A 15,055-nucleotide genomic window follows, 5' to 3' on the forward strand; every position below is an offset into this window, starting at 1 on the left:
AGTTAGTGATACAAGGTAAAAGTGAACCCAATGTCACACAATCTGCAACTTAGGGAAGCACAGTAAAAGTGAACCCAGTGTCCCAAAATCTGAAACTTAGTGATACATTACAAAAGTGAACCCAATGTCACACAATCTGCTAGTGAGTGATGCATAGTAAAAGTGAATCTGCAATGGACAATTCATTTACATAATGTTAGTGCACAGGGATGATTTCTCAAGAAATCTCAGTCTAGTACTCTGAAAGAATGACAAGTGAATTGATTTTATTTCCTCTTTTTCTTCCAATTCCATTTACTAGATTTAGGAGAGGAACATGTGCAAAATAATCAGGATGTTCACCAGGTATACAGTTTAACAGTTAGACTAATGAAAGCTTACAATGAATACACTATATGGAGCATTGATTAAATTAAATTACATAATATAAGTACAGTAAATGCCTTCATCTGTAGAGACATTAATAAAAAGTCTACCTCTATGTACAATTAAGTACAACCTACAGCCTTGAAACCCAATCCTTTTACTAACAACTTATGGTCTCTAATGACAGCAGCTATCACTTCACTGAAAACAAAATTACTGACAGACAGACAGAAAGGGCTGTACCATAATACATCCTGCAAAAAGGCTGGATGGAGTATTACAGACCCATCATAAATTATTGGTAGTCTCCCTTAAAAATGATCTTTAAAACCAGATTTTCACTGTACTGGCTGACAAGTCTATTACACACTGTCAATCTCTAATGAAAATGAAATGGGACAAAATGGGATGCAAACTGATGTATATATAGTAAGCTGTGCTTTTACTGAATAAAGCTATATCCAGAATACAGCCATACTTCAAATTTATATCAAATTAGTGAAATTAATGATTTGGTTCCAAGGGTTGATATTGCCGGGGACGGATGTGGGAGATAAGCACCCATTTCCTTTGGAAATCCCCCAATGGCTTGCATCTGATAACCAAATCCAGCTCCAGGCCTTGTAACACAACCTCAGCATCACCAATTCATTCTTTCAGACAAAGCCACAGCATAAAGTGTCTTGGATGCATCCCCAGTCCAAACACCAGCACCAGCTGGACTTGATCATTACAAGACGGTCTGCCATGAAGGGTGTGCTTCTTACCTGTACCTTCCACAGTGCTGACTGTGACACTGACCACTCACTGGTGTGCTGCAAAATGAAGCTTCAGCCAAAGAAGATCCACCACTCTAGGCAAGAGGATACACCATGCATTGATGTGAGCAAAACATCATATCCAGACAAGGATGAAGAATTCACCTATGCCCTCTCCAAGATGTTTAACTGAGAACCTCCCAACGGCAGTACCAAAGAGAGATGGGATCACATCAGAGAGACTGTGTACAGCACAGCCACATGGATCTTTGTTAAGAAGCAGTCAAAGAACAACAAATGGTTTGAGGCTAACTCTGTCACAATCATGCCAGCCATAGAAGGACGCTGCAGTGCTCACTAGGAATACAAACAACACCCCTGCCAGAAGACACTACAGGCAAACAGATCTACCTGCCAGAAGACACTACAGGCAAACAGATCTACCAGAAGCAAAGTACAGAGGTTAGCACGGCCGTGTGACAATGAATACTGGCTTCAGCTCTGTCACATCATCCAGTCATCAGCAGATATCAGAAACATCAGAGGCATGTACGATGGCATAAAGAAAGCAATGGGTCCCATGAAGAAAGTGACAGCACCACTGAAGTCTGCTGCAAGCGATGGTATCCACAACAAGGGCAAGCAGATAGAGTATTAGGTGGAGTACTACTCTGAACTGTACTCCAGAGAGAACCACGTGATCAATGATGCCCTCAACGCCATTGAAAATCTCCCTCTCATGGCCAAACTGGAGGAGCAACCTGCTGCAGCCAAATTAAAGAAGGCCTTGGAGAAACTGTCCTTAGGTAAAGTCCCAGGGAAGGATGGCAATGCAGCAGAAGTCATCAAGTGTGGCTGCAGCTTGCTGCTCACACAACTGCACGACCTCCTCTGCCAGTGGTGGGATGAGGGTGCAGTGCCTCAGGACATGAGAGATGACAAAATCATAACCTTTTACAAGAACAAGGGCAACAACTACAGGGCATATCTCTTCTCAGCATCGTAGGTAAAGTCTTCGCATGTGTCATCCTGGACAGACAGCAGACGCTTGCTGACAGAGCGTATCCAGAGTTGCAGTGCAGGTTCCGCATAGGAAGGTCCACAACTGACATGATCTTCACCATCAGGCAACTACAGGAGAAATGCAGAAAACAACACAAACCCCTCTTCCTGGCCTTTATAGACCTCACCAAGGCGTTCAATCTGATCAGCGAGATGGACTCTTCACATCTCTGGCAAAGATTGGATGCCCTCCAAAGCTGCTAAGCATGATCCAGTCCTTCCATGATGACATGAAAGGCACAGTGCAGTACGATGGCTCCACATCCAACCCCTTTGACATCCGCAGCAGAGTGAAACAGGGCTGCATCCTTGCCCACACATTCTTCGGCATATTCTTTGCTGTCCTGCTCAAGTACGCCTTTGAAACATCCACAGAAGGGATCTATCTGCACACTCGATCAGATGGCAGACTGTTCAACCTGGCACAAATGAAGGCAATGAGCAAAATGAGTGAAGCAACAACCATCAGGGACATGCTCTTCGCAGAAGATGATGCTCTAACCAGTCACACAGAAGCTGAGCTACAGCGCCTGATTGACCACTTTGTTAAAGCAGGTGAGGAGTTTGGGCTGACCATCAGCCTAAAGAAAAAAATGTGATGGCTCAGAACGCGGACCCCCCAAGCAGCATCATCATCAACTACGAACTAGAGGTAGTCAGTCAGTTCATGTACCTCTTGCAAAAAGTCGATCGGACGGCCACATCTCCGCATCAAAGATGTCTACAAGCACAACATGAAAGCCCTTGACATCAATGTCAACACCTGGGAAGAGCTTACTCTAGACAGGTCCAGCTTGTGATATGCTCTGATCACTGGTTTGTAAGCCAGCGAGGACAAGCTATGCTTGCTAGCTGATGAAAAGCGATCGCAGAGGAAGAAGAAGCAGCTCCAACCCACACCAGACTCAACTTTCAAGTGCAGCAAGGACTGCCACTCCCGTGTTGGACTACATAGCCACAGCAGATGCTGCACAACCACAAACCAGGACATCTCTCATGGGCACACTTCTACTGTCTCTCAAGACTAATGGATGCCAACCAACCAACATGACTGGAACATGTAAATCAAAGTGGACCATACAGGAGCTAATCACTGAAAAGCCGCTTAAAAAATATTAACAACTTTTATATGTAATGATGTTCAATCACATTTTAAGGACAAGCAAATTTAAGGTTTTTACCACTCTATACTTACTGGTAAATGAATTCAATTTTCAACTGTAATTCCAATTTAACCTGCACAATCTAAAGCAGGAAAACGAATTCCCACTAAAGTGTGAGTGAAATTTGTAATGTATTTAAAAAAATTCAGTAATAAGAGTCTTTTGATTCACACTGTGGGTTGTATTGGTTTACTATCTATTTTGCATCATGCATTTAAAGAAAAGCAAGAAGTGTATTAATGCAAGAGTAACTCATTATGACAGAGGAAGCAAAAAAGGATAAAAGACACAATTTACTAAATATTAGCAAAAGGACTGGTAAGAGATAAGCAATACAAAATGCATGACAAATATGGATGCTATAGCATGGGGCCAAACACTTTATTACATGATGCCCATGACATGCACTTTTCCACTGGTTGATATTACACAATTCCCATGAGAAGCACTTTTCCATTGGTTAGTATTATATGATTTCCATGAGAGGCACTTTTCCAATGGTTGATACAACAGCATGTAATTTATGATGATTCATGATACTGCATCATCCTATCATAATATATTGTTATGCCATGCAATTGAAATGGCATTTTCACTTCAATGAAGCAAGCCCAGTTTGAAAAGTTTGCACTAAATCATGTAATAAAATGATTACAGACCTTTGCTTTGGTGAATATTAAGTTTTATGAACCAGTAGACCTATCATATTGACCCAAGTTTTGCATCAGTCAATATAATTTTTAATGCTTCATAAAACTTGATATTCACTGAAAAAGGTCTACAGTACTAAAGCTATTCAACCACAAAACAATGCAAAGGTTAAAGGTCACACTTACTATCTTAGATCAATATTTCAGTTACTTATTATCTGCAAACTCAAGTGCTGATAAAATGGTAACCAATGAACTTTCCATATATAGTAGTGTAGTAATTTCTCGTCTTTCATGAATCAAAGCACATCCATTAAAACTTTAACATCAACATTGTTTTGCAGACAAAACTTTACAGAAACTATGCTATCAACTCAAAAATGAATAATAAACATTAATAACTTATGTATTGGTACCTAAATTATTCTGCTAGATATGAAATATTCCATTATTCCAGGACTTTCATTTAAAGACAATGATATCCTTATATAAATTGTGGGCAAAACTGGGCAATAACTGAATGAAAATATGCCAGATATAGGGTAAAATACAACTAAATATGAGATAAGTTTCCACCAACTTTTTCTTAAATCCAATTAAATGTACAGCATCATTACATACATTAATTAGAGATTGTTCTGAGCTAATGGCAAAGAACTCCAAAAGAAACTAATTTACTACAAAAACTCTGTCATGGCCAAAGAACATAAATTGCCTTCATTAAGCAGGATATTGAAGTGTCCATATCAGAACAATGGTGAAGTTTCAATCCATTAATAGATTGTTCTGAGTTACTGGTAAAGAACTCCAAAAGAAACTAATTTATTTCCTCCAATTCCGTATATTTTAAGTGAAAACAAAATGTGCTATTTTATGAACAGAGGCTCAGTGTTTCCACCACTTGGCATCTTAAAAAACCTTTGTTATATCTATACATGCTCATGACAACAACAAAAACTCTGTCATGGCCAAAGAACATAAACTGCCTTCATTAAGCAGGATACTTTAGTGCCCATATCTAAACAATGGTGAAGTTTTAATCCATTTGCTCCTCTGAATCATCAGTGGTATTCAGTTCTGGCTGGAGTTGATTGCTTTTGGTTTCTTTAGGCTCTTCATTTTTTATTCTTGAGGTAGGTGCAGTCCAAAAAAAACAGCACAAATACTGTGAATGATCTCCACTTAGGAAACCCAGCTGAAACAACATTTATGGACAAATGGTCTTTATGTGGCTGTATATACTGGTCTATATATAAGCGTGATACATTTTACTTGACCTTTATACACAGGTGTCTGCTATATACATGTGGTCATTAAAGCAGATTTGCATATATTTATACACTCTGGAATGGAGCACAAGTTGAAGCTATAACCAACAAGGCTCTGTTTGCTCCAGCGTAAGTTTAACATAAAGCAATTTATGGTGAAAATGCTACAAATAAGTGCCTTTTGCAAAAAAAGTATCCAGCATACAGCTAGAAAAGTTCATTTTAAAAGAATCCAATGATAGCTAAAATAGCTACTTTCAAAAGTATCCATTATAAGCTAAATAGTTCATTTCAAAAGTATCCAGTGTACACCAAGAATAGTTCATTTCCAAAGTATCCAGTGTACAGCTAAAATAGTTCATTTCTAAAGTATCCAGTGTACAGCTAAAATAGTTAATTTCCAAATTATCCAGTGTACAGCTAAAATAGTTCATTTCAAAAGTACCCCGTGTACAGCTAGAATAGTTTATTTCAAAAGTACCCTGTGTACAACTAAAACAGTTCATTAAAAAATATCTAGTGTACAGCTAAAATAGTTCACTTCAAAAGTATCCACTGTACTGCTAGAATAGTTCATTTCAAAAGTATTAACTGTACAGCTAGAACAGTTCATTTCAAAAGTATCCAGCATACAGCTAGAACAGTTCATTTATAAATTATCCAGTGTACAGCTAAAATAGTTCATTTCAAAGTATCTCGAGTACAAGTAGAATAGTTCATTTCAAAAGTATCCAGTGTACAGCATAAATATAGTTCATTTCAGAGAGTAACCTTAACCAGCAGTGTGTCTTTGATGTGACAAAATTTAATGTGAGCAATGTAACGTATTTGAGAAACGTGGCAGTTTCATGGTCATGTTATGTTGTCACCAAAACTAAATACTGAAATAAGATTTAAGCAAGTCCTGTCACAGATATAAAATTAGTCATGGTAACGCATTTAAACAGACTTCAGTGTTTATAATCCTTATGAATAGATAATAACTGCCTACCTATGCTTTGATAATGTGTTTGTGTTGGCAACTGTTTTAAAAAAAAATAGCATTTCACTTTTGCTTCATTTAGTCAGTATCAGCATTTGTGCCTTTCTACCAAGCAGCATTCCTTGTAATGCCAATGATATGGGAGATAAGTGTCTTTCCCAAGGAAACACTATGGCTTGGTCTTGGTGAGCATCAAACCCACTCCCCTGGAAATATGAGTCAATGCTCAGCCAACCAAGCTACCATGGCAAAGCAATTAGGAAAACAACCATTAAACCTTTAAGCACCTGGAAGGAAACACTACCATGCATATGCATTTGTAAGTTGACTTCAAAAGCAAACAATACAGACCCTGATCTAAAAATCATTTTTGGGTCTATGCTACTTGTTCTATGGATTACTATTAACAAACTGCATGTACTCATGCAGTCTGCAACTGGACTTAACTCATAAGCAAGTATATGAGTTACTTCTGAACATTTTTACAACCTTCTTAGTGTTCAAGACATGTGAAAATATAACATAAAACTGACCATCTCATTTCATCAAAATCTCAACATTTCTGTTTTTAATTTTTGACGAACACACCATGTATACATGATGGAAGAAATTCTTGAAATGCCATCTTTCAGTGTATGTTTTGCAATATTGTGCTAGGCAGTGACCTGCCTGAATCTGGAACCCAGAAAAGAAAACATTTCTATCAATGAGCTTTCCATTAAAACCTATAATGAAGATGACTGAATGGTAATGGGTGATGATTCAACAGTTGTCACAAAAATCTCTTCCTAGCCGTATTCAAATTATCCACATGACATAATAAACTCAAATGGAGATGGCATCACTGCTGTGTTGTTTGAATATGGATGAATCATTTTTAAACTTTTTGTCCTATATGGCAGTATTTTGTTGTGGTATAATCTAATACGCTTGTTGAAGACATGGAGTGCTATTGCTGTGATACAATTTAACATGATTCTTGAAAATATGTGGTGATATCTATCAATGTTTAGCCACATTTACTCTACATAATGCTACAGTGATATATTATAATATCAAAACCTTGCAGTTTTTGTAGTTTGAAACACTCCTCCCCACCCCACCCCTGCAGGATGTAATATTATGAGCATAAGTTGATAACTGATGACAAAATACTGAAGTTTACATTAAATTCAAGTATTATCATACCTGATTATTATGTCCATTAATATAAAATTGCTATCCAAAATTTGATGTCATGATACACATTCATATAGGTCAGTTTCTTTTATGGGATATTTATATCCTAATACATTCAAAATCGGAAACAGACCACCTATTTTTTGTAAACTCTGGATCAAATCAATGTGATCTTAACATCGACCTACTTTAATCTTAACCTTGACCTACCTTGATCTTAACCTTGACCTACCTTGATCTTAACATTGACCTACCTTGATCTTAACACTGACCTATCTTGATCTTAACACTGACCAACATTGATCTTAACATTGACCAACCTTGATCTTAATATTGACCAACCTTGATCTTAACAATGACCTATCTTGATCTTGACATTGACAGACTTTAATCTTAACAATGACCTATCTTGATCTTAACACTCACCAACATTGATCTTAACACTGACCAACCTTGATCTTAATATTGACCGACCTTGATCTTAACAATGACCTATCTTGATCTTGACACTGACAGACTTTAATCTTAACAATGACCAATCTTGATCTTAACATTGACCTATCTTGATCTTAACAATGACCAACATTGATCTTAACATTGACCAACCTTGATCTTAATACTGACCGACCTTGATCTTAACACTGACCTATCTTGATCTTAACATTGACCAACCTTGATCTTAACATTGACCAACTTTGATCTTAACATTGCCTTTAGAGGCTATTTTACAGAAAAAAATTTTAAACCAATTTTATAGCTTATACCATCACTTTCATACCAAACATAAATATATAACTTTTATAAAATTTTCAAGTACAGTCAAACCTGTCTGAATGGAGACTTTAATATAGTGGTCACCTGGTCATAATGGTCATTCTAATTTTCCCCAAGAAAATCCTTTACAAAAGTCATGTATATAACAATCACGTGCTTTCTGTGGTCTACAGCCTGGTGTTTCCTATCGAATAATGGTTTCTCACTGCTTTATGCCTATATAATGTAACGTTGATATTCTCCAGAGAATGCTCAGTGTTTGTAAAAATAAAATTTGCTTTATGAGGAAAGCAATTTTTTTTTTAGATAAAGACATGTCATGTGAATTGATGCATATGCGTATCTTATTTCATTGTACTCAATGTATTCCAGTCACACTGTCAAAGTGTCAATGTAACTCAATCATATAAATATGTCAAATTCAAACACAAGCTTTTAACATTATATGAGAAGGAATATGGATGATGTAAAAAGCAGTCCTGTTTTCATGTATCAACTATAATCTGTGAAATGTCAATCTTGGTCGAGATATTTAAAAACTTGAAGGCATGTGAAATTTTGGTTTGTGTATGACTAACAATAGTCACATATGGCTTCCTTTCAATCATTCAACACTAGTCTCACACATAAGCCAACTGTCTTATGTTATTGGTGAGCTGGCCAATTTATCCAGATATTATTTTAAAGTGTGAACTGTTGTTCTGAAGTCAAGTTAAACTAGTCTGCTGAACAAAGAGTCAGTCCTTTGTTTCACAGTCATGTATAAGCTGTCAATTTGTACAGAAATTAACATTTTGTCACGGTTCACAATACAAAGATAAGTGATTTTTGTTTTAAGAAGTGTTGATTTAGTTTACAGGATAGATTAAACTGACTAGGATGCAGTAATCTTTGTGAGGAATATAAGTTTGGAAGAGAACAACATACATGAATGTTATAATTTTGTTGAAAACTGTACGAGATTAAATCTACTTTTAATAATAATAATAATAATTCCAATAATAATAATAAAAATAATAATAATAATAATTATGCAAATTTGGTGTGTGGTATTTGTTAAAAACCAAGTTTTTATGGTAAATCAAGCATAGAGAGGTCACCTTTGTCTATAAAGGCCAGTTTGGTCTTTTCCCATGAGTGACTGCTATTGACAGGTTTGACTGTAGTTTCCAAAATTTTAAACAGCCGAAAAAACCGACAGAAACGGTGGTTATAGTAGTGTTCTGCTCATCCAGTATGTACAAATCTATGACTGTACACCACAAAGTCAATGGGAAACTTATCCCATATTTTATCTGGCACTGGAACTCTGTCACAGACAAAGGTAGCTACAATTTTAAATATTTTCCTTCTGAATGTACCAAATATTTTTATTTGTAAACAAACTGTACATGAGAAAAAGCACAGGATAAAGTACAATTTCATTGTAATACAGGAGGGAAGGAATATAAGCAATATTGTTCAGTCTTTGTTTAAAGTTTAATTGTGTAAATTAGAATATTAATATGGAAATTAGTTTCCATAAAAATAAAAATTTTTATCCGTCAGCTGAATAAATCAAATGCGGATGACCTGTGTAATTAAAATACCCAATCAACTCCTACCTCATTTATATTGCAAATATTGCAAGGTTGATTCTATTATTTTTCATGCAGTCCCAAATTTTGTGATAGAAGAATAGGTATGTTGGATTAATGGGGTGTACCAATAAAGGACTGCACTGTGGAATTTTCTATTTTAGATCCTGTTTTCATTAAACTCTAGTTTTCACCTGTGAAATATTCATGCCTTCATGAATAATTTTCGTCTGAAACTTTTTTATTTTTAAACTAATAAAGATTTGATTTAATGCCAAATGGAGTATATGTGCAAGTTATTTTTTGAAAGATATTGAATGACCGATGTCACTTATATAACCTCAAAAGTACATTATGCTAGAAGTCAATAGTAACTTGAAGGTCACAATTGGCAGAAACTGACAGGTAATTAGCTATCAGGCTTTGAAATTGTTAATTGCCAGATTTGTTGTTTTTAATGAAGTAAATATCTATCAACACAGAACATTGTAATAATGGAAGAGCAACACAGCATGGTCAAGCAGCATGCATAGCTGAAGACATAAAAATACATGTATGTGACATCACTAAACTGAGAAACTGCATGTTTAACTGCATTTCAAAATCCTCTAACAACAATCCTTATTGGGCTAAACAACTGCTTCTGTCATGCTACAATCTACCCATGGAGAAAAACCATAGGTGCGTTTATTAGTTCACAACATTGTGTACTTTCTTTTAGCTCATTTATAAACATGCTGTAAGATCTATCGACAACAACCCAATCAGACAATAAAACTTCTCCTAGGCTTGTTATTGCCTGCAAAAATGATGCCATCACTGCCCAGGAACATTATATGTATGGAATGCAAGCAAGACAATAAATGATGTGCCGAAAGTCTTCATGGACCATGTGGATTTTACTAGTCTGTGAAAGAGTTCCCCACCCACCCCCATGGGCAATTAAGTAAGTACACATGCTGGATTAATGGGTAAGTGAGGAATGACTACCTGATGAGCATAAATAGTATCATAAGACATAGTATGGAGAACACAAGCAGTGTATAGTGAGATGACAGGCCACTCAATGCTACCCCGGAGTGCTGCCCAAGACAGCAACACACCCCAGTTCAGTGTCAAACCTGAAATGAATAAAATATATGATTAATGAAGAAAGATCTGTATGGCATTGGACAATGTCATCAAGTTTGAAGACAGCAAATTAAACCACTGAAAATTGAGAGAGAATGGGATTAAGAAGAAACTTTAACAATATTCTTTTTAGTTAAAATGTTGCCCCTTGTCTACATTAAAACATTTTAGTCTAACTTCATCAAAATGCACTTCTGAAAAGTTTTTATTATATTCAACATGTTATGTTACAGATGGTATGGTTCACATACCATATTTATACTTACCTGTAGGTCAAGTCCAACTGCATAAAACACAGAATCTGATGTGCGACTGTATATTGTGCCAGCAGATCAGGGTCTTTGTTGTTTGTTCAACTCATTTACTCCAAATATAATGCAAAGACCCAGATCTGCCAATGCATTATGCATTTTTGCAGTTGAAATTGATATATGTTCAGTAATTTAAATATTTTTCTTAGTTGCAACTTAAAGAATAAGAAAAATATTTAACTTTGTTTCAAAAGGAATGATAAGAACAAGCAATCACACTCACTCATGTCCTTTAAGTCACACTGCAAAGTAATCACAATCACACTCATTCATGTCCCTTAAGTCACACTGCAAAGTAATCACAATCAAACTCACTCATGTCCCTTAAGTCACACTGCAAAGTAATCACAAACTCACTCATGTTCCTTAAGTCACACTGCAAAGTAATCAAATCAAACTCACTCATTTCCCTTAAGTCACACTGCAAAGTAATCACAATCACACTCACTCATGTCCCATAAGTCACACTGCAAAGTAATCACACACTCACTCATGTCCCTTAAGTCACACTGCAAAGTAATCAAATCAAACTCACTCATGTCCCTTAAGTCACACTGCAAAGTAATCACAATCAAACTCACTCATGTCCCTTAAGTCACACTGCAAAGTAATCAAAATAAATGAAAACCAACATTTCTTGAATAGTTTTGTTTATTTTTTTTCAGTCCACTAAAAAATGCATACCAAAAACAATTTCACACAAGAAGGAAACAAATCAGCCATGTTTCAATGTTACAACCATTGACCACCTATCAAGAAATATACCTCAGATTTGTTACTAAGTTTGCCATTAATAAAAAAACAAAATGAAAATTGATATTATATGACACATTTTAAAAGTAAGTTTCTGCAAGTTTTTGTAGTAATTTCCAGATATTTAAAGCACTAATGTATTTTTGTAGTGGGTAGAAAAATGGATGACCAGTCCTTAATGTTACTAACAGAACCAATGAACTGATTCAAGTTTGTGTGGTCTAATACCAAAATTTGTAAAGGACTAAATTAAATTACATCCCCGATATTTATAAATTCATAACATAACAATATAAAAATATATTAATAAAGATCTGTTTTTGTGCTAGGTTCTTTTTTTAAAAATACATTACAAATTAATGTTGCTAAAAATGTGAATAGTATGTGACCAGATAGATTTTAGTATTATTCATAATGGAAGTGTTTAACAAAATTTTCCTTATCAAGATCTTGACTTTTTAACAGGATTCTTTTTTATTACAAGTCACATATTCTTCTAATGTATTTACAATTCTTATTTATTTTTGTATAGATGATATTATAGCTTTAAAAAAATATGTCACTGACATCAATCTAATGAACCGAAAAACATCATTCTCCCCATTTTGACAATTTGATTGACACATGTAACTTTCTATAATAAAACAGCCATTACCCAACTTTCCAAAAATGGTGTTAGTCTGTCTCTTTTGTCTTGTCACTGCAGAACTACAATCATGTCCAAAAATATTAGTGCATAAATAAAATTATTTTAAAATGTTTAAAAAACTACTAGACGTTAAAAGTTTTGGCAAAAATGTTTGGCATTCAAAAACATACAGAAAATATTGAAAGCCCATGTTACATCACTCTATAATTTTTATTTGAAGTGAGCACCTCTAATGCAATAGTCATAACACTGGAATTAATGCTGAATTTTGTTTGCACTTTGCTGAGATTCAAGCTTAGAATACTTCAAGAAAATAAAGTGCCTGGCCCCAGTTTTTAAAACATGTTTTAAAGTTTAACTCCTGGCCTGTATCTCACCAAAAGAACTTAAGTACAGGCTTAAATTTGTCTAGAACCTAGCAATGTAACCAACCGAAATCAGTGTCTTCAAATCTATATTTAATCTGAGACACATGTTGATGAAACTGAGGTCAGGCCACCAACCCAAGTCTTATACTCAAGTTCTGTCAAGTCAGATTGCTGGATTCCTTGTCAAGTCCAGACTTACATTATGTTGGCAAAATTATGGCCATGAATAATAATCACCTGAGTCTTTTAGCATGACAATATCTGCATGTCTTTTGAACTTTCAGCAATGTTTTTACTAAATTGCTATTAAGTCTACAACAAGCATTGTGGCCATGTCACATTCACACGAGTTTTACCTTAAAAACAGTCCAGTGTTGACATTAAGTATCTCTTTTACCTCAAATAGCACAATCTTTCATTTTTTGGGGGGGGTCTTTAGGTTATATCATTCCTAACATTTCTTCACCCTAACAAGAAGAGCACCAGGAGGTGGATGATAATGACAATGGTGATACAAGCAGAGCATTAAAAATTTTCAGACAAGTTCTCTGAAACATTTTGGCAATTCAAAAGAGAACAATCAAGAACTTTTCTCTATATATGAGCAAAGAATCAAGAATAAATTGCCCAAAAATCTTTCTCTTCTACATTATACTAGATCATTAGCTGGATTCCTTAAAAAAATATGGAGTGTAAGTCATTATGCTAGTAATTCTACATGGAGCATATTTCTTAATGCTAGTAATTCCAGCTAAATAGTTTTTGCTACAAGTCCAAGTCTGCCAAGGAATAAGCCTATTCTGAAAATCCTGAAACTGCTTATCAGCCTTTAAAATCTTTTTCAGATGTTCATTTTTCAAAATGAGCTGAATGTAGAAAATTATTTTGAACAGCCAACAATCAAATATATTTTTAACAAAAACAATCAAACCTGTGGTAAGCATCCCCTGCAGAAATATAGATAAACCGACCAAAGGAAACCGATTGCTGCTTAGCACTTGTTTCTAAAGCTTGGTTTGTTTGGGACAGGTGACAACTCAAGAGAGATGATTCTTAAGGTAAATTTGACTGTAATTTAATCAGCCCTACTGCTGAAGGACATCATTGATGCAAATGGGGAGGGGGGCATATTGATAGATATAAACCGTCACAACAATGACTTGACCTTGTTGATGGTTAATATTAAAAATCATAATGCTAGAAACCAAACTATAATGTTTAAGATAACTTAATATATTTATCTAAATGGTGCCCATATAGTTTAATAAATCTTGCAAACAACTATTTTAACTGAGTGTTTTGTCCCTATAAAGGCAGAGTTGTATCCGTATTACTTTCAGCTTTTCTCTGATGAAAACAAAGTTAATAGGACTCTTGTTCAATATTTTTGGATGATAATCAAATTAATTAGGCACCAGAAAAAATTCTAAAATACCATTATAATGTGAAAAGCCGGACAGTTCAACATAGGTCACCAAGTCAAAGTCAAAGGATATTGCAGTTATGTCATATTTTGTACCAAATGTTTTTACATTGTGTTTAACATTACTGGAAATACAAAACTGGAAGTTATACAGCTTTTAGTAACCTACTCAATGTTTGCATTACTGGTTAGTGATTTGACTGAATAATGACAAAGTAGTTTATACAATTCACCTAAAGTGTACTTGTGTGATGTCATTTAGGGATATAGGTCTACATATGGTTAAGAGTTTTAACTCAGGAACTACAGTGTTAAATGTTTGTAAATCAAGAAAATTTAAATATTTATTCTGTCTGTCAAGGAATGTATGATTTTTTTAACTGTGTGACTGTTTATATTTCCTTTACATAATGAAATAGTGTGTTAGTCTTTTCTTGTTATTTCTTTGCATTATATTAGTTTAACACACTGTTTGCAGAAATAAATCATCATCAGTGTTTAAACATCATGTGATTAACTACAACCCTACTGTCTCCAACAATATAAAAACTGACTGGGTACAGTTTGTCCATATACCTTTATAGCAGGAAATTAACTAAAAAAATAAAATGGGTTATAGGCAACATGAATGGCAAAATAGT

At 35.1% G+C, this 15,055-nt stretch overlaps 1 protein-coding gene across 2 annotated transcripts in view; it reads right to left on the reverse strand.

Moving 5' to 3' along the window:
* LOC149803907 (4-hydroxybenzoate polyprenyltransferase, mitochondrial-like) overlaps window positions 1–15,055 on the reverse strand; it is a 60,243-nt gene that overhangs the window by 26,411 nt on the left and 18,777 nt on the right. The window contains exon 6 of one of the 2 annotated variants that reach the window (XM_089953722.1): window positions 10,770–10,900. The exons of the other annotated variant lie outside the window; for it this stretch is intronic. Within the exon in view, the coding sequence (XP_089809848.1) occupies window positions 10,770–10,900 (131 nt within the window). The remainder of the gene's footprint in view (window positions 1–10,769; window positions 10,901–15,055) is intronic. 2 annotated transcript variants of the gene reach the window in all.

This window comes from Sinohyriopsis cumingii, chromosome 3, assembly GCF_028554795.1.
Source record: "Sinohyriopsis cumingii isolate HCF-2022 chromosome 3, ASM2855479v2, whole genome shotgun sequence".
NCBI lineage: Eukaryota > Metazoa > Mollusca > Bivalvia > Unionida > Unionidae > Sinohyriopsis > Sinohyriopsis cumingii.